At 48.9% G+C, this 22,036-nt stretch overlaps 5 protein-coding genes across 6 annotated transcripts in view; all 5 read right to left on the reverse strand.

The window, feature by feature from the left end:
* Nucleotides 1–408: 408 nt before the first annotated feature.
* Nucleotides 409–8,058, reverse strand: LOC117583476. Its single transcript, XM_034271785.1, has 6 exons — nucleotides 7,527–8,058; nucleotides 2,109–2,938; nucleotides 1,936–2,049; nucleotides 1,712–1,873; nucleotides 1,194–1,644; nucleotides 409–1,103 (listed from the first exon to the last, which is right to left on the reverse strand). The coding sequence occupies exons 2-6, from the start codon at nucleotides 2,833–2,835 to the stop codon at nucleotides 893–895; spliced, it is 1,665 nt and encodes a 554-aa protein (XP_034127676.1). The 5' UTR covers nucleotides 2,836–2,938; nucleotides 7,527–8,058; the 3' UTR covers nucleotides 409–892.
* Nucleotides 8,059–10,922: 2,864 nt separating this feature from the next.
* On the reverse strand, nucleotides 10,923–15,803 carry LOC117583247 (neuropeptide F receptor). 2 transcript variants are annotated; one of them, XM_034271472.1, is made up of 6 exons: nucleotides 15,389–15,803; nucleotides 12,979–13,336; nucleotides 12,751–12,920; nucleotides 12,097–12,679; nucleotides 11,748–12,024; nucleotides 10,923–11,568 (listed from the first exon to the last, which is right to left on the reverse strand). In XM_034271472.1, the coding sequence occupies exons 1-6, from the start codon at nucleotides 15,497–15,499 to the stop codon at nucleotides 11,553–11,555; spliced, it is 1,515 nt and encodes a 504-aa protein (XP_034127363.1). In that variant the 5' UTR covers nucleotides 15,500–15,803; the 3' UTR covers nucleotides 10,923–11,552. The 2 variants fall into 2 exon arrangements, with proteins under 2 accessions (XP_034127363.1, XP_034127362.1); XM_034271471.1 differs by having other exon boundaries at nucleotides 11,748–12,679; nucleotides 15,389–15,799.
* A 1,433-nt stretch (nucleotides 15,804–17,236) lies between these two features.
* On the reverse strand, nucleotides 17,237–18,672 carry LOC117583249. The gene is made up of 2 exons (XM_034271475.1): nucleotides 17,591–18,672; nucleotides 17,237–17,525 (listed from the first exon to the last, which is right to left on the reverse strand). The coding sequence occupies exons 1-2, from the start codon at nucleotides 18,615–18,617 to the stop codon at nucleotides 17,326–17,328; spliced, it is 1,227 nt and encodes a 408-aa protein (XP_034127366.1). The 5' UTR covers nucleotides 18,618–18,672; the 3' UTR covers nucleotides 17,237–17,325.
* Nucleotides 18,673–18,935: 263 nt separating this feature from the next.
* Nucleotides 18,936–20,335, reverse strand: LOC117583248. The gene is made up of 2 exons (XM_034271474.1): nucleotides 19,281–20,335; nucleotides 18,936–19,224 (listed from the first exon to the last, which is right to left on the reverse strand). Exons 1-2 carry the CDS (start codon nucleotides 20,308–20,310, stop codon nucleotides 19,028–19,030), a joined length of 1,227 nt encoding a protein of 408 aa, XP_034127365.1. The 5' UTR covers nucleotides 20,311–20,335; the 3' UTR covers nucleotides 18,936–19,027.
* Nucleotides 20,336–21,655: 1,320 nt separating this feature from the next.
* The window catches only part of LOC117583325, a 2,126-nt gene continuing 1,745 nt past the window's right edge, over nucleotides 21,656–22,036 (reverse strand). The window contains exon 3 of the mRNA XM_034271585.1: nucleotides 21,656–22,036. This exon is cut by the window's right edge and continues 10 nt beyond it. Coding sequence (XP_034127476.1) covers nucleotides 21,689–22,036 — 348 coding nt within the window. The 3' untranslated portion in view covers nucleotides 21,656–21,688.

Consider the following 22,036-nt stretch of genomic DNA (forward strand, 5'->3'; position numbering starts at 1 on the left):
AGTGAATGAAAAGTCGGTCAATTAGCTTATTGACGGAGCTAATTGAACTCAATTGGATTGCTGCAATAATAATTATTTTACGCAGCAACAACAGGAGTGAACGCATTTTGGGAATTTTCACATTTGCAGCCTTTAAAGGGTCCAATTATTGTTTCAATAAATGCAAAACAAACTTAATTGTGGGAATTAATTATGCAGCCAACAAAACGGAGTGCTGCGGAAGCGAAAGGATAATTTGTTTATCATGAATTATCAATTGAATCCACACAGAAGCCAATCAGCAGCCTCAGCTCATGTCGAATCATTTGACAATGGACAGGTTTTCCCTTTAAGTTTTCTTGGCCTTTCAATTTATCAAATTAACTTTATTTGCTTGCTCTGAACAACTGGCGATGACTACTTGGGATAACAACAACAATGGAATAAATTATTAAACATACAAAATAAATAGGTTAAGCATTAGGTTACGGCTATAAATAAATACTAGGCGAAAATTGCTCTAAATGGCTAAAAATAACAGCATCATTCGTTGATGGGTGTGCCCCAGCTCCTGCTCCTGCTCCAGCTCCTGCTAATTAAACAACTAAAAGTTTTCTATTTACAGCATGTTAATGGAGTTCCCCTGTTGGCGGGACCCATCCTAGACCCAAAACCCCCACTGCCAGGCGCCACTCTGGAGGCGTCTGCCGACAGCTGCTGCCTCCGGTGGAGCGTCTAACGAACTTGTATATATGGCTAGGCTAGGCTAGGCTATCTAAAGTACGATTTGCATAATTACAGCTCGAGTCCCAGGCCACCACCGGCTTCCCCCAGACTTCCACTCATCAGGCATCAGCCTGACATTGACTTTGCGAACTTTTTGTGCTGTCATTCCAACAATGTTGCTCCTCGTCTACGTCAGTTTGCGAGCCTGAACCAATTTGTTGATGTCGTTGTAGGTGGAAAGCATTGCGGGATTCTCGAAGTCCTTGAATTCCTTGCACTTGACAAACGACTGCTCGCAGTCGACGCCATCCTGCCCGTCCTTGGCCGCTCGCATGTACTTGAAGAAGCGCAGGATTTCCGGATTATCGGAGGTGGGTTTACGCAGCTCGTTTAGTTCCCTGCGGAGTGGAAACCATAATAAGTTGTGTTGAGATTAATGTGGAAATTCATTTGCTGGCGCATACTTTCAGGCCGCGGCCCGTACTCACCGACTCAGCTGAGCGGACACCAGGTTGCTGTATGGGGCATACTTCGCGGGATTGGAGTACATCAGGCAGATGAGCTTCTCGCGGCACGCCTCGTTCGCCGAGTTCAGCTTGAGCTGGGCAAACACCGAGTCCAGCCGCGACAGCAGCGGACTGTAGAAGGGATCGTAGTTGGACAGCAGCAGCGAGGAGTTGGGCACCTTCTGGAAGCTCTGGAATGTGTTCATCACCGCCGGTGTTGGCTTCTTGTTCATTCCAGGCGCCGCTCCAGCTGCCGCCGCACTCGAGGACCCGGACAGGCTCTGCGAGTTCTTGAAGGATGCCGCTCCAATGCTCTGCAGCGCATTGAGGTAAGTGTCCTGCATCATCTGCTGGCCGCCATAGCGCGAGAGTGTCGCCTGATTGACTGAATTGCCATTGAAGTTGGCGTACAGCGCCTGCTGCTGCGAGGCCTCTGTGGAGCGTGCACCAAAAGCTTGTTTAGTTGTGAATATCACTACAGAATTTAGCTGCGAACCCACCTGCATTGTACTCGTAAGCGCCTGCTGTTTTGGTGTCGTCTGCCAAGGCGAATTTGCTGTCATCGTCAAAGTTCAAAGTGTTGTCTCGGAAGTCCAGCTCCTGCGGCGGCTCCATGGGCCGCACAAACAAAGGCACAGAGCCGGCAGACCCAGACGTAATGCCTGCTCGGGGGTTCAAATGTTGCAATCAACGGAAAGTTTTGGTTAAATCTCCATCCTCTTACCCTTTCCAATCAGCCGCGTGACGCTGCTCACGATGGTCGGCAGGAACATGGCAAAGAGCACGCTCTTCAGCACCTGTAATCCCATGTAGATGGGCCACATGATTTTCTTCAGGCCTGCAATGCACAAATGGTTTATTTGTGTACTGAATTCGAGGGGTTTCTCAGCCACTTACCGCTGAAGAATAAGAGCCGCGCACTTTCAAAGGCTCTTGCCACATTGAGCTCCACGTTGGTGTCGTCCAAAATGCTTCTTACACTTCGCTGTCCCTTGTCCGGACCGTGTCCACTGGTGTGATTCTGTTGCAGCGCCAACACCAGCCCAGGAGCCGGCTCATACTTGCCCTGACTGAAGAACTGCTGCACATATTCCATTAGCAGATCTTCCAGGCCCTTCAGCTCTGATTGTAGAGTCTCGGAGCTGTTGCCCTGCGGAGTCTGCTCCACTTTTGTTAGAGAAACACTCTTGGGCTCGACTCTGCTGGCTGCAACTGTTGTCTCTGGTCGATGCTTGAAGTTGCGACGCCCCATGGCCACGGTTAGGCGAAGGTCGCTCTCGCTCTCCGCTGGCTGAAAGACGCGATATTGTCCCGACTTTGTGAACACATTGCGGGAAATGAACTCTGGGCTAATGTCGATGGGTAGAATGGGTCGGAATGTGTTGTCGTCGTTGCGGGGCGCACCACCCATCGTTGTCAGCGGCTGGCTGTAGGGTGCGTCCAAGTTGGACGCTGTCGCAGTCGCAGTTGCAGTTGCAGTTGCAGTCGCTGTCAGCCAGAGATGACAGAGCGCCAGAGCAGCGAGCCAGAACAGCGGGCAGCAGCGTCGCTTTCTGTGGCTGTTTGCTTTTAATTTCGCCTGGCGGCTACCTATCCCAGGGATGGCTTGGCTCAACATTTCCATTATCCTCGCGGTGACTGCACTTGCATGCCACAACACACGTTCGCGACGGGTCTCTCGGGAGTACTCCTGTACTCCGGACGCAGCACTCTCTCTGTGTCTCTCTCTGGAATGAAGAATGAAGAATGATGCCATTAAAGTGCTGTATTTCCCGTGGTCGGGGAGAGGAGGAGGCAGCTCCAGGCGCGTGACGGGAAACCAAACGATATGCTTGATAAGCGCATTACGTATGGCCTTGTGTAGCGGCTGCCACAGCTGCTACAACTTTCTTCCATTACACTCCCCGTGCCCCCATCGAATCCGCGCATTAAGGCGCTAATCAGCCTGCCCCGAAAAACAAATCATTTGCTGTTGCGAATTTGACGGGTGTCTCGGTTTAAGGGCGCGTGCCCGCCTTCCCAGCACCAACTCCTCAAACTGACGAGTATCTTGGCCAAACAGTGCACGTCGCCAAGTTTTTACTTGCCTTTGCCAGGCTGCAGACAGAAAGAAAGACAGAGAGGCAGAAAGGCACAGGCAGGCAGTCAGCCAGTGAGGCAGTCAGACTGATGCTTTACTCTGCTGGGGTAAAAGTGAAAATGTACACAGTTTTGTTTGTATTTACACATCCCAACCATTTCAGCGAAGCATCGCAATGAAGGCTTTGGCTTTGGCTTTGGCTCTGCCATCAGACGCCCAGATCACGTTATATTCGTGTTGCATTTTCACTTTCGTTTTCACAAACGCCAAGTAGGTCCACAAACGAAATGCCTTGCAAGACTATTACAGAACTCGGTTTGCTGGCTTCATCGCCACAAATTGCGCCAAACAATTGAACGCAAACACAGCAAGAAGAGGCAGGGCCAACTGCAGCTGACAGTAAACATAATTGGAGCACAGGTTGGCAGGTAATAAGAATGCAGCAGTTCGATGTGGGATGTGGTGCTTCTTGTGTCTCCCCAAGCTCCCTTTAAGCGTCAAAAAAGAGCTGCAGCAAAGTCTTCAGACTTATTTTTTATCTCAGAATAATTTGTCGTGGCCTGCGCTTTGTGGCTGGTAAGTACATTCAAATTGGGAAGGTCAGTTGGGGCTTTGAATGATCCGTTGACTGATTTGCCTTTGAATGGAGCAACTCGGTTTCTTTTAATCGGATTGCGGACCCCCTCCCGACATTTACCCGATTCCCTTTGTCTTTGGCAGCGAGTTGCATCTTCCCTTACATAAGCAGACAGTAAGCCAGTAACCCTAGAGAGTAATGGAAACATAAATATGTGCCATTGCTTGGCCATTTAAGGGCATCATTTATCATCTCTTCTGGCAAGCTTTTGTTCAGTCGGAAGCTCTGCCATGCAGCTGCTCGTGGAGATGTCCAAATATTTTACAAAAATATTCCACATGCTGATGGAAAACTCATTCTCTACACTCGCAACGCCCGCACTGCATTAATTACACGGGGAGTATGCAGTGGGGTGCTTCGCTTCAGGGCCATGGATACCCCACCGCTTTATGCAAATTAGTTTCAACAATTACAATTAGAACACGAAATTGCCTCAGCTTACAGGCAGTCTCCAATGCAGCCGAGTGATGCCTCGGCTGGCACTATTCGAACCGAGCAGAGAACCCTTTTGCACTCCCTCCCTCGTCTCCCGACCGACTTTGGGCAGGTAAAAAGTAGGAATTAGTTATAGTTTGTGCTCGGTCTGCCTTCATGCTCTACTATTCCGCCCTGATATACATAGTAGAGGCAAACTTTTGGTAGCAGCATCAGCATCAGCCAGTGGAAGCATTTAATCAGATTTGTTGCTACCTCTGTGCTTCGGTTTTAGCATATTTATTCTCTGGGGGCTGGAGTCTGGCCTATTCTATGCGAAGCGGCGCTCAGCCAAAACGAAGTTTCTCAATTAAGTCGCAAAAGTTTACAGAGTTCTGACAGCCTGCGCCCATCTGCCTGTAATGCGGAGTGATGGGAGTCTGCGGAGATGCGGGGGTCTGGTCTGGGAGCACCAGACACACTCACACTAGCCAAGCACATACCTACATACACATATCCATCCATTAGCTTTAGCTTTATATAAGAGTGCAAGGGTCATGAGGCTAATAAGCTGACAATCATCATTTGCGACACGCTCGTCCAACGACAACGACACCGACACCGCCACTGTGAAGCGACAAAGTACAATAAGCAACCAGTTTGAAGTCGCGATGTGGACAGTGGACAGTGGATTGTAGAGTGTAGCTGGTTGACAAATGGTGTCCACTAACGGTCAAGAGCGGTCATAAACCAGAAACCACGGCTGCATCATAGCTCTTTGTGTGTGACATAACTGTTCCCTGCGTTCAAAGTCCACACGCAGCCGAGAACAAGTTGGACCGCAACGACCGCAAAGCTCTAAAATCTAAAGAGCGCCGTGGTTGAGCGCCTAATCTCTGGCTTGACAGGTACATGCACTCAACCATGCGTTTGTACAGCAAAGATTGCTGTGCGACTCGCAAGGTCAGCTTTGCAATAAGACCAAAGCAAATACAGATGTATATACATATGTATGTACGTATGTGCAAGAGCAGGTAGCGAAAAATGTGTGCAGGCTGCGTGGAATACACAAACGCGGACCCACCCTGGAGAGCAGGTAGCAGGTAGCAGAACAAAGAGGAGATCGCGAGAACGCAGCAGACGCCGGCCAGAGAGAGAGAGAGTGGGAGAGGGAGAGTTTTCGCTATTCCGTTTTTCGTCGTCGTTTTCGGCACTCCAATTCTGCATTAAGCAGGAATTGAAGTACGATAAAAGTAAAGAGTCATATTTTTACTGTAAGCGGTCCCTTGTATTATGTATGTAGCCACTTATATTTTTAAGTCTTCCTCTTTGACTGCCTTTAAGTCAAACATTTAGCCACAAACATAAAATGTAATGTCAATCCTGAAAGGGCAGTAACTTTCTTTCTAATCGCATCCCATTCCACTACCCGTTCTCTTTCTCTCTCTGACTTTAATACAAACTAATGGATTCTACGTGAGACATTTTGCCTGGCTTCTGCTGGTTTCTCAAGACCTTTTTCGAATGGCTTTTATCGATTTGGCGTAGGACTTTCGATTCGCACTGATCCCTCGCGCAGTGCGCTGTTAATGCAATTTCTCTGTGTTGCGTCAAATGGAATGATGTTTTCGCCAATTAGCTACCAATTTGGCAGGAATGTACGCGGGCCCATTAGGCGCTGATTGTTTTTTCGGGGCGTAGTCGCAGCTCCCCGCAGCCGCCAACCACTCACTCAAATTGAGTGATTTACATGCGTGCCTGGCCTGCCACTTGTGCCGCTCGCGTTTGTCTAAACATTTTTGAAGTGGCAACAGTCCCTGGTATCAGGCACATCTACATACGAGTATCAGTGATTCGCTGCCATTTCGCTTTTGTTTTAGAAAGTTTCATCTGCGTCATTTGCAGGCAGTCAGCAAGCCATTTATGTCATTAAATCTGTGCTGTAAACACGAATTAAAATTGCTTTGAGTTTGTTAATGATGCAATCGCTGTTCAACGAAATGTTCATCAAATAACATTCAATTCACAGCCAATTCAGTGTCAAGCTCAAGTGAGCGGAAAACACATTTTGACATGCCCTTTACAAGGGTGGCTCAGGATGAAGAGTGGAATTTTTCCATTCTCACTCCCACTCCAGAGGGAGGAGATGTCAGACTTCAGCCAAAAAACATAATTTCCATATGGAAGTGGTGCTTGGATTTGTGTGGATGTGGATGTGTATGTGGATGTAAATGTAAATGTAGATGGCATATGAAGTCGGCCTGGATCTGCAGCTGTCGGATATGAGAGCACTCAGACTGCTGGCAGCCAAGAAAGTTGCCTCCCCAGCGGTTGCCATCTTCCGCACGTCGTTCACATCCCGGTCTGTCGGGATTTAAAGTCTTTTGCAGAGTGCCTGCAGCTCACAGCTCACAGCTCACAGATCACGCTGCTGAAATGAAAGTGCGAGTGGGGCAAATTGCAACTTGCAACTTGGAGCTCGGCAAACAGACATGACTCTCGATTCGATGGTGGCATCTGGGTTTCTTGACTGCTTGCTGGATGCACTCGAATATCATTTCACTTAGCTGCACCACTAACCACATTTCCACGGCTCACTGTCCAGCTCAACGGTAATTAATATGTGGTCTACAGCCCGTTAAAAGGCAAACGATACAAATGGGCGAGGCCCAGCCCCTTTTGCCGTATTATTTTCATAATTTTTCAGTTGATTGACTGCCGCCGCGCTGCGACTTTCTTGGGCCCGGGCACTGTCCAATGGCACGCATGACACACTCGAATCGCTTTGCCAGATCGAGGCGAAAAAGAAAGTATTTGGCGGAGGCGACGACGCTTTTCGATTGCCCGCTAAGATGAGCTGTTTCGGTTGATTCCCTTTGTCCGTTGGGGTAGGCCAGCTGTGTGGCTTGCATAACCGTTCGCAGCTCTTAACAATTAATTACAGAGTGTCGGAGCGTCCGAGCTTTCCTATTTCCAAGCCCACACAGTGTGAAAACACACACAGCTACAGTTGCTTACAACAACCAACAGCCACCACAGCCAACGTGTCGACAGTGGAAGCGTTAACAAATAATTTTCATTTTGTTGTTTAAACATTCTCCCTCATTAATTGTTCACCGAATTAAAGCTTTCCTACCATATCTCACGGCCATCCCGGTGGGTCATCAATTACAACTCAATTTACCTTCTCGTATAATGCCGTTAGGAGTTGCTGTTTAATTGAATTTTTGCATGGACATTTCATTGGCGCAGAACTTTTGTCTCCGTCTCCGTGTCCGTGTCCGGCACTTTCTTTGCCAGACTTTCGTTTTGTTTTGTTCGGTTCGCCTCGTTCGGATTTCGGATTTCGAAATCGGAATTGCATTCGCTGCCGCCAGTCGGCGAGTCGGCAGTCGGCCAGTCGGCAGTCGGGCGCCTCTTGGATTTGGCCCGGTGAAAATGCTGAAACCCGTTCACTGTTATTCACTTCCTTTGTCAATGCAATTATTGCGCTTCTGCGTTTCACTTCACTTTGGAGCCACTTTGGGGCACTCGCGATTCACTTCCAGGTGGCACGTTGGAACAATGGCTCCTGGTGGCATCTAAGTGTAGTGGCACACGGCAATGATTAGTTCTATTTTGACATTTGCTTTAATCAATCGAACGAACGAACACTCGGTCGGGGCTTTCTCGCGCGCTTGCGTCTGCCGTTCAGCGCTCAACGAATCGGACTGCGGCGCGCTTGTGGCCCGAGAGCTCGAAAGCCAACGGCGGGTGCGATCAACCAGTTTGAGCTTTCTGGTTTCTGGTTTCTGCTTGTTGCTCTCTGCCTGCAGAGAGCGAACGGCTTAAGAGCGCCACATGCCATGACATTGCAGCGGTAACGATTTTCTCTTGCCGCTGGAAAATGTGTCGCTAATGAAAACTCCTTCCCTTGCCGGTGATAAAAATGTAATATGGAAACCCGGTCGTTGTCGTCGTGAAGTTGCTTGTCAATTTCGTTCAGGAATATTTATTATAAACAGCCAGAAATGCGCTGCATCATGCCGCACAATGCCGCAGCACACTTTGGGAATATACTAACGGACAGGCAAGGCGGTCACTTAGTCACTCTGCTAGTCGGTGCCTGACATTGAGTCCGCGAACTTTCGATTTTGCTTGGCAAGCGGCTAAAACTTTACGTTGTCGATGAGTTGCCTCAAAACTTCATGCAAGTTGTTTTATTTTGTTTCCTTTTTTTCTCAACAATTTCATTCTGTTGCAGCGTTGGCCGGAGGCCCACAATTCATCCTCGATCAAATAATTAATGTTGCAAAATGTTACACAAATTGCAGTACTGGAAGGCAGCCCCAACAATGTAAATGGAAAAGTTTATGTGTTTCTGCTTGGAAAAGGGTCAGCAAAAGGATAGTTTTCCATCGAGAAAAAACCAGAACTTCCTCAAGAATCTTGTATAAAGTTTGGGCGGGGGTTTTGTGCTCTTGCCCGAGTGAATCCTTCTGCGGTTGGTCAGAGAGCTGCTGCATGCTCCGCTGATTTCTAAATGAACCTCTCAGGACTTTCGCAACCAATAATGGTTGATGCTGCACACGCTGTCAATGGCATTGTCGGTGGGGATTACAGGACTAAGGTGCACTTGCAGCTTGCTGCATGCATCATAAAATATTCATTTTTCGTTGCTGAAAACTGGTCTGGCTTCTGTGCAGCGAAACGAGTGCAAATTTTCACTTATTGTGTACCTGAAGAGACTCTGATTGATGATCGGCTGGGGGAGCCGGTTTTTACGGTTTGCGCATGAGAAAGTCGCATCAGTCGTCTAGAATTGGCCAACTAAGCGGCACATTGTTATTAATTTCTGGTGACAAACTTTGCCATTGACTTGTGGCCAACAAGCGGAAACGACAGCGCTCCCCCTGACCGCAGCAAAAGCGGCCAAGCCAAGAGCCAAAAGAGCACAACGAAATGAAAGCCAGTTTATGAGACCGCAAAATCAATAACTCAGCTCCAAATGTAACAGACCCCCACAATGGGCCAGCCATGCGCTGTGCAATGTTTTCTAAACAATTTCTATGTACTATTGGGGCCAACTTCTATGCGAACACACAGACAATGCATGAATTATGTGCCCAGCTTGGCACCATCTCCATCCTCTTGTGAAAGTGCTTAAAAGCGAATTCGTTTAGCGTCAATTAGGGGCTGGGGGGAGATGCCCACATCAGTCCAGTTGACATGTGTCCAAGGCTCGATGTAATTGCCTTGAACTCAGGCTGGATGTGGACGACTCTGGGTCTGAGTTCTGTTCCCACCAAGTGTCTTTTTGGGCTGCCACAAGATTGCTTGAATGTTGTCAATATTTGCGAGCCTTTTCCTGGCATTCCATTGCCAACTTTAATTTCACTTTTGCCCATCAATATGCTAATTGTGCGCTCACGCTGCGCTCTTCTCATCGGGCTTAATTCATGACCAAACTGAAAGATTCACACTCTGCCAGCCATCGATATTCAGAATGGGTTTGTTTGCATTACGCAATCTTCCATCTTTTGGCTGTGAAGAAAGTTGAATAGGGTTTTTCGTCGTAATCAGCGCAGCCCATGATGACCGCAGCCAGCCAGCCTCTGCAGCGGGGTGGGAGCTGTGGCGGCCACGCCCCGTCATAAGTCTGGCAGTGACAGTAAAGTAACGCAAAGTAAACACTTTCACAAGCCACAAGCAAGTGCATAGGAGCGTTACAAGCCGTCAAAACAGCGAACTGGCAGCAGCCACAGCCCGAGCAGCCTCAGCAGACTCAGCAGCCGCGTCAGCACTTGGCGACATCTCTGATTCCCCGATGGATGGAAATTTTTAATTAGTTTATTTTATTTTGTTTCACTTTGAACGCTGCCTGCTGCTGGCTGGTGGGAACTCTTCACTTTCCTCCTGCGCCCGCTGCTGTGTCACATAATTCACTCGACCGCCGGTCACGTTTCTGTCACACGTCGGCCGCTGGATAGCGGGCTGCTGACCGACCTTTCACCCAGTGTGTAATTGAATTGTAATCATCTCTCTCCGCGCCCACTCACCTGAGTACGCACTCAAAGTGGAGCGTCATGAAATGGGCGAGGAAGAGAGAGAGAGTAATGAGTATCCCCCACATGCTGTTATAGTTGCTGACATTTCCCTTTGGTTCAAGGGTTCCGGAACGCCTTGAAGCCTTTGCCCACACACAGGCACAACTTCCGCCATTTGTATCCATCTATCTGCTTGCCTGTTTGTATAACCATAATCACAGTTCGCCCACATTTAGGCCCTTTTTATGGGGGGTCATAGGTTTTTATGCGACATTCGTGCGGCCCAATGGATAGCAAAGCAAACCTAAAGGTTAAGTACGAGTACGAGGTCTGGGCCTTCGGCGTTCATGCCTCAAATCCTCACAGAAGCCACTGTGAAATGCGGTTTAAATACAATAACCTTTCAGTTTTTCATTAAAATATATTTATATACATTTTTACACTGCCGTTTGGACACCGCCTAATCCCCAATCCCACATTCGATCCTTGCTTTTGGATTTGTAAACAACATTTATTAAAATTCATTCGGTTTACATTTATGTTTAGCTGTAAGAACTGACATTTACTCTAAGGTTACTGCACTCCGATTATATTATTATACAGATGACAATTATTATGCGAACTTTGAGTGTGCTTAACCGTAGAAAATGATGCGCTGAATGTCTACTACATGTAATTATGTATGAACTATGTATTTATGTATGCAATTATGTACTAGCTTATTCGAAAAGGTATCGCGGCTTTCGAGAGGGGAAATGAAAGTGTTTAGGAACTGTTTTAATGGCAACTTATAAGCGACTTATCGAATGACCGAATTTCAGTTGTGGGCTCATACAATTACTCTTCGGAATTCGATAGGAAACGAAATTACCAACCCAAAATAGTCCAAGTCTAGACCAAGTCTTTTCTTACCAAAGAAAGTGATGATGATTTGGGCATAGATTATCGATTATATTATGTACTATTTATGGGTTATTATACTCCTCGTTGGCTGTCTTAAACCTAGGTGTAACTCAGCTTGGCTTTGGATCACTGGACAATAAATATATCGTCCGCTCGCTCGTTCCTTCACTCGCACTCAGACGATTCTCACGGCTCTCGCTGCTCCTCCTCCGGCTCGGGGTGGCCTGGATGTAGCGCAAGTCGTAGGGGAAATGGAGGAGTACAAGCACAACAAATGCAATTTAGTATTGTTCCAAACTGCAAAAGGTTCCATACAAACTGTTGAGTCATATTCGATGGCTACTTAAAACGCAAAAACAACAACGGCATGCGATAAAATGGAATAAGGAAAGGAAAAAGGAGCAGCAGCATGCAACATTTTTGCCTACAGACTAAGGGATGTATGTGTGTGTGTGTGTGTGTGTGTGTGTCTTTACCGAGGCATCAGCTTGGTGACCTCCGTGGGCATGGGATTCTCGGTGAGCGCCACAGACTCGGTCATGGCGCTACGCAGTCCACAATCCTGATGTCCGGTCATGAAATCGGTGGCTGCAACGCTCACACCACCATCGCCACCATCGCCACCATCGCCACCGTTGGCACCCCCGCCGCCACCTGCCCCGCTGTGGCCGAGCAGCTTCAGCTCGCCCTTGGAGATGTCGGCGTGGCCGTGCTTGCGCCGCCGCCGCGCCGCTGCCGCCTGCACGTTGCAGCCTGTCGTGTGACCATTAAGAGCAACATTAGTGGATTCAGTGCAACGACATATGAGTTCTTGAAATTCTTTACGGAAGTTGTCATTGAGCCATCCATAGAGCAGGGGATTGGAGCAGGCCGAGCTCATGCCGATCATGTGGCAAATGGCGTACATCACGAGCATGTTCGAGCTGGGCCCCGAGCCCGAGCGCTGCATGTCCGCGTACAGATTGAAAAAGTTCAGCGGCAGCCACGACACCCCAAAGATGACGGCAATGCTTATCAGCAGGCAGTTGGTGCGCTTCATGCGCCTGCCCCGCTCCACCTTGCGCTGCGACGAGGCCGCCTGCACGGTGACGACGGTGATGCGGTTCTTCAGCTTGTTGTAGATCCCGAAATAGGCCACCGACACGATCAGGATGGGCACCAGATACTGCACGCACAGCGAGAAGATCGAGTAGTAGAAGCGGCCGTTGCTGCTCGGCCAGTCCTCGATGCAGAATCTGATTTGCTCCTGCAGCCCAATCTGCTGCAGCAGCAGCGGCGTGTCCTCGCTCAGCAGCTCCTTGTAGATGAACATCGGAGAGGCCAGGAGCAGCGCCAGCAGCCAAATGCCAGCCAGTATGGTCACGGCTCCCACAAACTGCAGACTGTCCCGCGTGGGATAGACAATCACCTGCGGAGGGGAGCGATACAGATTGTATCGATTGTTGGCATAAAGGAACCCTTGGGATGGCTGCTACTAACCTGATAGCGATCAAAGGCAATGGCTGTTATGGATATTGTCGAAACGAATATGCAAAGTGCCTGCAGCATGGCCACAATTTTGCACAGAATGGAGCAGGAGCCGAGGGGCCAGTACTTGGTCAAAATCTCCACCAATGTCAGCGGCATGGTGACCAGGCATAAAAGCAAATCTGCAATTAATCCACACGCCAGTTAGCTCGGGTCCATGAGCGAGAGGGAGACACTCACCAGAGATGGCCAGATTGAGTATGAAGAGGTTGCGGGCCGTGCGCATAATTGGCTTGCGGACAACGGCAATGACGACCAGCGTGTTGCCCAGAGCCCCGAACACGATGAGGACGCTGTACATGCTAATTAGCATGTGGTACCAGGGACTGTCCACTGCCCGATTGCTGAGGAAGCGTTCGACCAGCTCCGGGTCCAGCGGTCCACTGCCCGTTTCGTTGTACTCTGCGCTGCTGCTGCTGCTGCTGGCATTCACGAGGGCCACACCCACCTCCAGATAGTCCAGCGGATGCTGCTCGTCGAGGAAGCGGACACTGCCGCTCCAGCTCGGTTTCGATTCCGTTTGATTCATGCTGATTATCTGCAAAGCAAAATGTCTCATTACTCGCCCAGTCTGCTTACAAATGTTCCAATCAGAGGGTGCAAGGCTTTGCGTGCCACATTCCACACGATTTATGAGTTTCTTTTGGCTAAAAATACAAACCCCACGAAAAGTTTCCTGCTCGGTGCCAGTAGGTGGCCCAGCACGCGCCACTACTCGTCCCTGGGGGCTGGCTCTATGTGCATTTGACACGAATTGAAGGGAAACAGTGTTCAAGGTCATGCCCAGGCTCTGCCCTAAACATGATAATTGAGTTGAGATCTCTGCCATTGATGGAAGTTCAAAAGCTTTTAGTTTTTCGCAATGCTTCCTTGGACACAGACAATGGCCGTGGCTCTGGGGGACTTCATGGGACTTGACTTTGCACATTCTCTAAAGTTTTTCCCAACATTTCTTTTGGCTTTGCTCAGTCTTTTCGGTCTCCCGTTGCCATGCCCAACTTGGTCCACAGCCGTGCTGTATCCATTCCGCAGTAGATCTTCAGTGACAGAGCCATGCATATAATTAGGGAAAAGTCAGAAGAGAGACACTCTCCGCTTCCACGGGGACACCAATCAGCGGCAGAGGGACACTGTTATAAATGACGACATTTGCCAAAAATAATCGTGTAATTTTATGCACCAAATGTCTGCGCACTTGTCAGCATCGATGAAGGAGAAACCTCTTTGTGGGGGCGCCCAAAGGTATGCATTACCACTGACAGCTGCGATAAATCTCTCCAATCGGCTGGCTGCCTCTGCCTCAGCCATCTCCAACGGTGGAGAGATAAGTTTCATTCATTGCGAGAGAAGGATAGACAGAGGGAATTTCCATGGAAATTTAATTTAAAGTTCTCCCCAATTAAATTGACAAATATTTGCGCTGTCCCGAAACTTTGTGCTGGAACTCAAACAATCGGAAGTGGGACCGACCCTCTGCTGACCACAGTCCACCCATGAGCCTGCTGTATGCCGACGAAAGCATTTAGGATGCCACTTCTGTTTAAGCTGGCACTGAAGCCGGACCCGAAAGGCTGATCATCAATTTGTAGCAAAACATTCAATCACAGATTTCTGCGAATCGAAGGCTAGGTGGATGTTGAATTTGAATGGGTTTTCCCCCGAGGAGCTGCCGGAATTATGCAAAGCAGCTTCAAGTCCCTGGCAGTTGTCACACAATTTTGTATAATTTCTTTCCCGCCCTGGCTTGCTCGCTTCATTGGATGGATAAACAGAGCGTGACAAAGATTTTAAATGCCAGCCCTCCTCGGTTTGGATCCGTGTGTTGGCCTCTGGCAGCTGCCTGTCGGAATTTCGACTCAGCCATTTGTGTGTGATTTATTTATGCTGATGTTCATTGTTTGTGAGATGAATTTGATTGCCTTTTTGGCCACTTGCTTGCCACAAGCAGGAACATATTGCCCCTGTCGACTGGCGAATGTCTCAATTTTCCCTTCTTGGAGCATCTATTGAATGAATTGTTTTCGATTTCGCATGCCCCAGTCACATTTGTTTTTCCGGTCAGCTTCAATTTAAACATTAATCAACCGAACAGTGTGGAGCCAGACTAAGCTGGGATTTGCCTTCGTTTCTTTTTTGTAACAAAGCGAATTCAGATGGCTTAACACGTCTTCGGTGTCAAAGCTGCAGACGACTCAGAGTGCTTAAGTTTCACTTGTCCCCACACACACAGTTGCTTTTGGTGTGTGCTATTTCTGGTACACAAAATATATTCAAATTTCCGAGGCGCCATTAGCAAAAAAAGAAGCCACTGAGCTGCTATCATAGTAGGGCGGAACTCCCCTACTCTAGCCACAGGACTACACATGCAGAGCGCAATATAAATGCCAAATGGAGCGAGTCCTTGGCCATAAGTCAGGCGGATTGTGTTTCCAGGAAACACGCACAGCCCAGGCCAAGTCGAGCCGCACCCGAGGAAAAGTTTTGCTCGCTTTCGCGGAGGGTGGAAAGGGTGGTAGGAAACAAAGTCATTTCTATCCATTTGACATCTTCTCCACGCTTTAAGTATTTATATTGCAATTACTACACTCACCATCTTCTCTCCTCCCACTGCCTCGGGAGTGTTCTGTTCCTCTGGGTGCCTCTCCCTGCTTGTATCTGCGATACGATTGTTTCCTGTTCCTATGGGGCAGCACTTATTCATTTAGTCTGCACTTTCGAATGCACTCGCTGCGCGAAGGGAGACAAGAAAGAGATTTATGTGCGGGGGTTCGGGGTGCTGCTGTTGAGCATTTAAGCGGATGCCTCAGCTGCCGCTGCACAAACTTGCTGCAAATGAATTCTCGAAGCTCGAAGAATTTATGCCAAACACACAGAGAGAACTTTCTACGAAATTATTGGACTTTGGGGCATCTTTGAGCAGCGGCAGCAACTTGCTGCACAAGTCCCTATCCCTGATTGCATTGCTCAGGCGCAGTTGCTGCCTGCCCCAAAACTTATGCAAAGTTTACGAGGGCCCTAAGAAGCTTAGCATCGGAGCCCTAATGAATTATGCCGCCCAGCTTTAACACGAAGAGGAGCAATTAAAGCAGGTAGCACTTTTGGCTGAAACTCTAATTAAAATGTCTGCTCTTTGGGCAGGCAGGTGCTCATTTACAATCCACTTAATCGTTGAATCAACAACTGTCCCACTTGCTCCATAATATTCTGATTCACGCGCAGGAAAAGTCCATTAAGCGAGCATCGATTATGTTTCCATTAATGCGGCCATTAAGCAATTTGTTTTTGGTTTATATCTCAGTTCTGAGTGCACCAGTTCCAGTGACACAGACATCCTTTAATAATTCGCCGACTGTGTGGCGCTGCTCTGGCACGTCAGACACTCATTTTTCACTCGAATCACCCACAACATCCTGCGCACATTCACTGACCGTCGTCTCCGAGCCACTCGTAGTTGTAGTTTTTGGCACAAATATGATTTTCCCGCTCCCCTGCACACGTCACTTCGCATCACAGAAACTGACTTTAGCCGCGAGTCCCGCGGGAGTCTCCGCCACTGCGCAGCAATCTTTATTTTCATTCGATTACTTTGATTCGGAGGCCGCGAGTTGCAACTTCCACAAAGTAATCATCATAAAAACAGACACAGTCCGCCGTCCGCCGTCCGGCGGGTTATTAGCGAATTTCCGCGGCCCACTTTAGCCTTTACGCCGCTCACGGCTGCTGCTGCTGCCAAATTTTCACGCCTTCAACAATTTAATGGCTGCACATCGTTGGATCGTTGGAAAAGCAAACACAAAACAATTTCCACACATCACACACACACACAGAGAGAGCGAGAGAGAGAGAGAGAGAGAGAGAGGAGGTACCTTTAGAGCACTTTTTTTGTCGATTCAAAGAATTTGTATAAATATTCCATCTTATTGCCCCCTTTCGGTTCTTTGCTGTTTGCGTTTTTTGTATTACAATAATGTGGAGCGGTTTAGTTGTGGCTGTTTGCTGATCCCCGATAACCACACGCGGGCACAGTCAGCGACCATCTGTTGGCTTTTGGGGCGCATCCCCTTGCTTAAATAGCGCTGCCTCTGCCTCGGAGGAACACCGTTGTTGCTCGTTGCGTATACGCCGCGTATCTGACAGAAGTTTGAAGCAGAACAGAACGTGCCGCGCTCTGTTGCTGGCCGTCAACAGGCTACTGGCCATCGCTTTCGGGTTTGTTGTGGCCCAACAGCTGCGCAGAGCTTTCTTATCAGCGAAGTTAGGGGTTGAAGCAGTACGCCAAAAGCTGCGCACAGTGGGCTGGGAGCTGTACAAATGCATGTATTCATTCTAGCTGTGATTATTTCGTGTCTGCGCTTATCAGACAACCCAATAAAAGACTCTCATTGTCTGCACGCTGTTCCCACGCGCAAACAAAAGACATTTTGTTATCAACATCAACTCAACTTAATGGCAAACTTTAAAGCCCTGAACCTTACACAATCTCGCGCACACGCTGACAGATTTCTTGTTGTATTAATTAATCCTAGCCTAAACTTCACTGAGGATCCAAGAGGCCCTTGGCATCCTTGGTAGAATATTTGCCACAATCCTTTTGACCTTTTCGCAGGCATACATGGAGTCCTGGAAACGAACTCCTGCCGGAGTACTCTGATAGAGATTCAAGAACTCGGGCTCCTCTGTGCCTGCATACACCATAATGGGTTGGAACAGATTGGCAATTATGACAGCTGTGGGGGGCAAGAGAACTCTTAGAGAATGTTCTTTGGTGGGCAGTGTTTCTCTCTCCACTTACTCATGAATCTGCGGCGCTCGAACTGCAGCTGATACTCGTGCAAACTGGGCACGACACCCTGGTAGGAGAACTTCTCCAAGTTCTTCTTCAGCGCATAGTAATGGAGCTGCACGAGCTCGGTTTCCTTCGCTCTGACTTCTGCCCTGAGAGAAGTGCTGAAGAGGTAAAGCAAATCGACAACCGGCGATGTCCAAGTGCTGAACTGAAAGTCTATGGGTATGACTGTGACGGGACTTCCCTCGTCGTCGTACTGGTACATGACGTTCGTGGTCCAGCAGTCGCCGTGGATGAGTGTCTGGAAGTCCTTGTCTCCCACATCCACAGACCGAGCTGCGTACTCCATCAGATGAGCGGCAATGTGCTCCAGCTTTTCGCTGTAGCGCTCCTTGAGGCTCGGCTGAGTGTTTACATACCTAAGGAAAGCCTTGAACAAGCCCGTGAAGATCTCCTCGTAGCCTTTTTTGCCACGCGAGAAAAAGTGCGATGAGTAATTGTTTCGCAGGAGCTCAGGATAACGCTGATTGAGCACCAAAGCGGCGGCATGGAACCTCGCGAGCAGCTCTATCGTCATCTTGGTGTGAGCCCAGTCCAATTGCTGCACGCGATCCGCATTCACGTATCTGAGCGTGGCCAGATCCTCGAGTATCATGATGGTGCGCTCCCGATCCACGACTACAGCCTCTGCAGTTAGCTTCTCCGTGAAGCCAATCTCCCGCAGCAGCGCGGCCATCTTGGGCATCACCAGCTCGTACATGTCCATCTCCCGATTGTACACGTCGTACTCCTGGAATAGTTTCGACTGGGAAGCGTCTGCGGGGCAGGCCTGTTTCAGGATATACGACTTCTTTTGCAACGCGCCACTCCCGTCCTCGTAGTCCACGTAGAGGCGCGTCATGACGCCCACATAGTTGCCGCCCTTCTCCGTTGCTGGCTTGGCCCACAGCTGCAGGACTCGCAGCTGTTCATCCTGGCAGTAGGCGCGCAGATGGCCTTGAATATATTCCTCCGTTAACCAAGTGGGCAGCATCGTGAGTGTTGCTCGGGCGTCCAATTCTCAGCCAAATCTGACAGCTCAGCCTCTGTGCGAAAGTTTATATGATGACGAAATCCGCAGCTCTTATCGGCCAAAAGTATAAACTGCCTCCGATAAGCAGGCTTGTCCCCCCGGGGCCAATCTTTTGCTCACTTTTGCATTCATTATACATTTTATTCTCCTGGCAATAAAACAATTAAGCCACACGACGACACACACATCGTGAGTTGGCACAAAACTCGCACCTGATTCCCAGTTACTTTTACTAGGTGCCGACTGAGAGTTTCCATTGTCTGTCTCAGGCACATCTACTACCTTTTAAGTGGATATTTTATTTGAGTTGGGATAGGATACGTTCCAACTATGTTTCATCGCAGCTTTCTATTGTTTAAATGCGAAGTTTTCTACTGTGGCTGCAACAGTCCCTTGGCATCTGCCACTGGCAACATCTTTTCCACCATTCTCTGCACTTTTTCCGAAGCAAACATCGAGTCCCGGAAGCGCCTCGCCTTCGGCGTATCCTGATAGAGGTACGAAAAATCAGCATCCTCCGTGCCCTCGTACAGCATCAGGGGCTGAAGTGTGATTGCAATAACAAAACCTGGAAGAACAACAATTATAGAAAATTCCTCAGGCTGCAGCTGACATTTGACCCACTCATGAATCGACGGCGCTCGAACTGCAGCTGATACTCGAGCAAGCTTGGCAGCACACATTTATGTGTGAACTTTGCCAAGATCTTTGTCAAGGCACAATAGTGAAGCTGCACGAGCTGCGTTTCCCTTTCTCTGGCATCTTCCCTCAGGGATGAGCTGCAGAAGTAGTGCAGATCGGCAGCCGGCGAGGTCCAAGTGCAGAACTGAAAGTCTAGCAGGACGACATTGACAGGACAGCCCTTGTCATCGTATTGGAACATGACATTGTTGGTCCAACAGTCGCCGTGAACCAACGTCTGAAAGTCCTCCGGGGCAACATCGACAGTTCGAGCTGCGTACTCCATCAAATTGGACAGGACCAGCTCCAACTTGGCACCGTAGCGATCATTCAGCTTGGGTTGGGTCTTGACATACCCCATGAAAGACTCAAACAAACTGGTGAAGATCTCTCCGTATCCCTGCTTCTCTCGGCAGAAGAAATGCGTGGAGAAATTCTTTGCCAGCAGCTCGGGATGTCGCTCTCTGAGTATCACGGCTGCGGCATGGAACTTTGCCTGCAGCTCCAGCACCAGCTTGGCATGAGCCGTGTCCAATTGCTTCAACCGGTCAGCATTGGCATACTTGAGAGGCGCCAAGTCCTCGAGTATCAGAACGGAGTGTTGCCTGTCCACAGCCACACAGTCTGCGGTTAGCTTCTCCTTGATTCCAATCCCTCGCAGCAGCTCGGCCATTCTGGGCAGCACAAAGTCGTACATGTCCATTTCCCGTGCGTACACATCGTACTCGAAGAAAATGCTTGCCTGGGGCGCGTCCACTGAGCTGGGCTGCTTGAGGATGTATGACTGGTGCTGCGCCGCTCCACTGCCGCCACTGTCGTAGTCCACGTGGATGCGAGTCACAGTGCCAATAAAGTTCTCCCCCTTGCCAGTGGCGGGCTTGCCCCAAAGCTTAAGGACTCGCAGCTGAACATTCTTGGTGTGGGCTCTCAGCTGGGTTTGAATATACTCCGCGTTCAGCCAGGCGGGCAGCATTCTGGCGTAGATCTCAAGTGCATACTGGACACAATAGTAGCGTGGAATATGTGCCTGTGTCATATAATTTCTCTGTTTACCGACTTTCGTGGGACGTGCCTTAGGCAGTACTTTATTATTGTGCCCAGACAGGCAGCTTTTTACAGCCATTAGTCGGGCGGATTGCGTGTTTTAGAAGGGAATTATAATTATTATGATCCATATAGCTGTCGTTTAAGTTCTCTCTAGAACTGCCACTTCCTCTGGCTCAGAGCTGACATGATGGTCGTTTAGCCACAAAGTTAATAGCTTCGGAGACTGTCAATGGCTGGCAGTTGGAGCTTATCATCTGTGGTTGCTGGTTGGAGTGGAGGCTTTTGTTTGGTTTCGCTGCCTGCTTGCCATAAATGAGAGCAAACAGATGAATTCTGGTGCTGCTCCATTAAATCATTTACATGTGTAGTCAACAGATAGCAGCCAGTTAGCTGGAATCCACTGGACTTATCTGGCATTAGCCAGCGCGTCTCTGTCTGTGTGTGTGTGTCTGTGTGTGTGTGTGGACTTATTGATTGGGAGAGTTGTGCGTAGTTCGTTGGATAAACAGAGGGCTCTGAGAGCCGTTTCTTGGTAGCCCGAAACAAATTGTTTGCTACACAAGAGCCGCCCGCACATATTTGCTTGGTGCCAGCTGTGCCAGCGTTCCAGCGTTCCAGCAGGACAAGGGACCCAAATTAAAACTGAAACTTTGTTGGCTGCCCAATTGTTGAGTGCCAAAATCTGCATATATTGCCACACTTCTCTCTGGCTATGCATGTTCATGGCTTAGGCTTTATCCCAAGTGCCATCTGTGATGCGATAAGAACATAAACAAGCAGCTTGGAATGGGATGCAAGAGATGCAAAACTACTTTCACTTTCACTTGATGGCGAGGCAGACATGAAGGCCTGGCATTCCTGTCTAATATTTCATTCCTGTTGGTTCTCCCACTCATATTTGCTGGCAGACCCGTGCCCAAAGCCTATTTGCTCAATTAAGTTCAAGAATTGTGCGGAACTGGTATTGTTTCCAGGAAGGCGAATCCGGATTTGGATTGTTTGCTTAACTGAAGCAATGCCAATGGCCAACTGATAAGAGGCCCTCCCTCTGGCCAGCTGTCTCTGCTGTGTGTTTGCTTTCCCCATAAACAAATTGTTTTATGCTTTTATGAGTGGCGCGGGGTGTTTGGCTTGTGGAATTATGTGGAGGCAGACTAAAGCAGAACCGTTGAAAGGAATGTGCAGTGAATTGCTGAATTATATTCGCTTGCAAGCGTACAGAAACGCTGCATAAATACATTTATTAAATTGCAATAAATTAGCTAAGCAGCAACAAGACGACGAATTTGAACTAGACTCTGACTTTAGGGTATCCGCTTGCTGATTGTGTCCAGATAGTTGTAGCCATTGTAGGCCTTACTCGTGGCCCAGTCCTTGCTGTAGGTGTTGCCCGTGATGTCGTGCGCTGCACCCGCCCCCGAGCTGTAGGGGGAGTAGGAGTTGCCGCTGCCCACGAACTGCGAGTAGTCCGAGGGCTCCGAGTCGTAGACGTGCGAGTGCGTCTGCACCAGATGGGGGTGGATCTTGCACATGGTCTTGTACTTGAGATAGTGAATCAGCCAGCCCACGCCGCCGACCAGCAGCACGTTCATGCCGATGACCGTCAGTAGCATGGACACGAGGGTCATCTTCAGGTGTGCGATTTTCATCAG

This window comes from Drosophila guanche, unplaced genomic scaffold (assembly GCF_900245975.1).
Source record: "Drosophila guanche unplaced genomic scaffold, DGUA_6, whole genome shotgun sequence".
NCBI lineage: Eukaryota > Metazoa > Arthropoda > Insecta > Diptera > Drosophilidae > Drosophila > Drosophila guanche.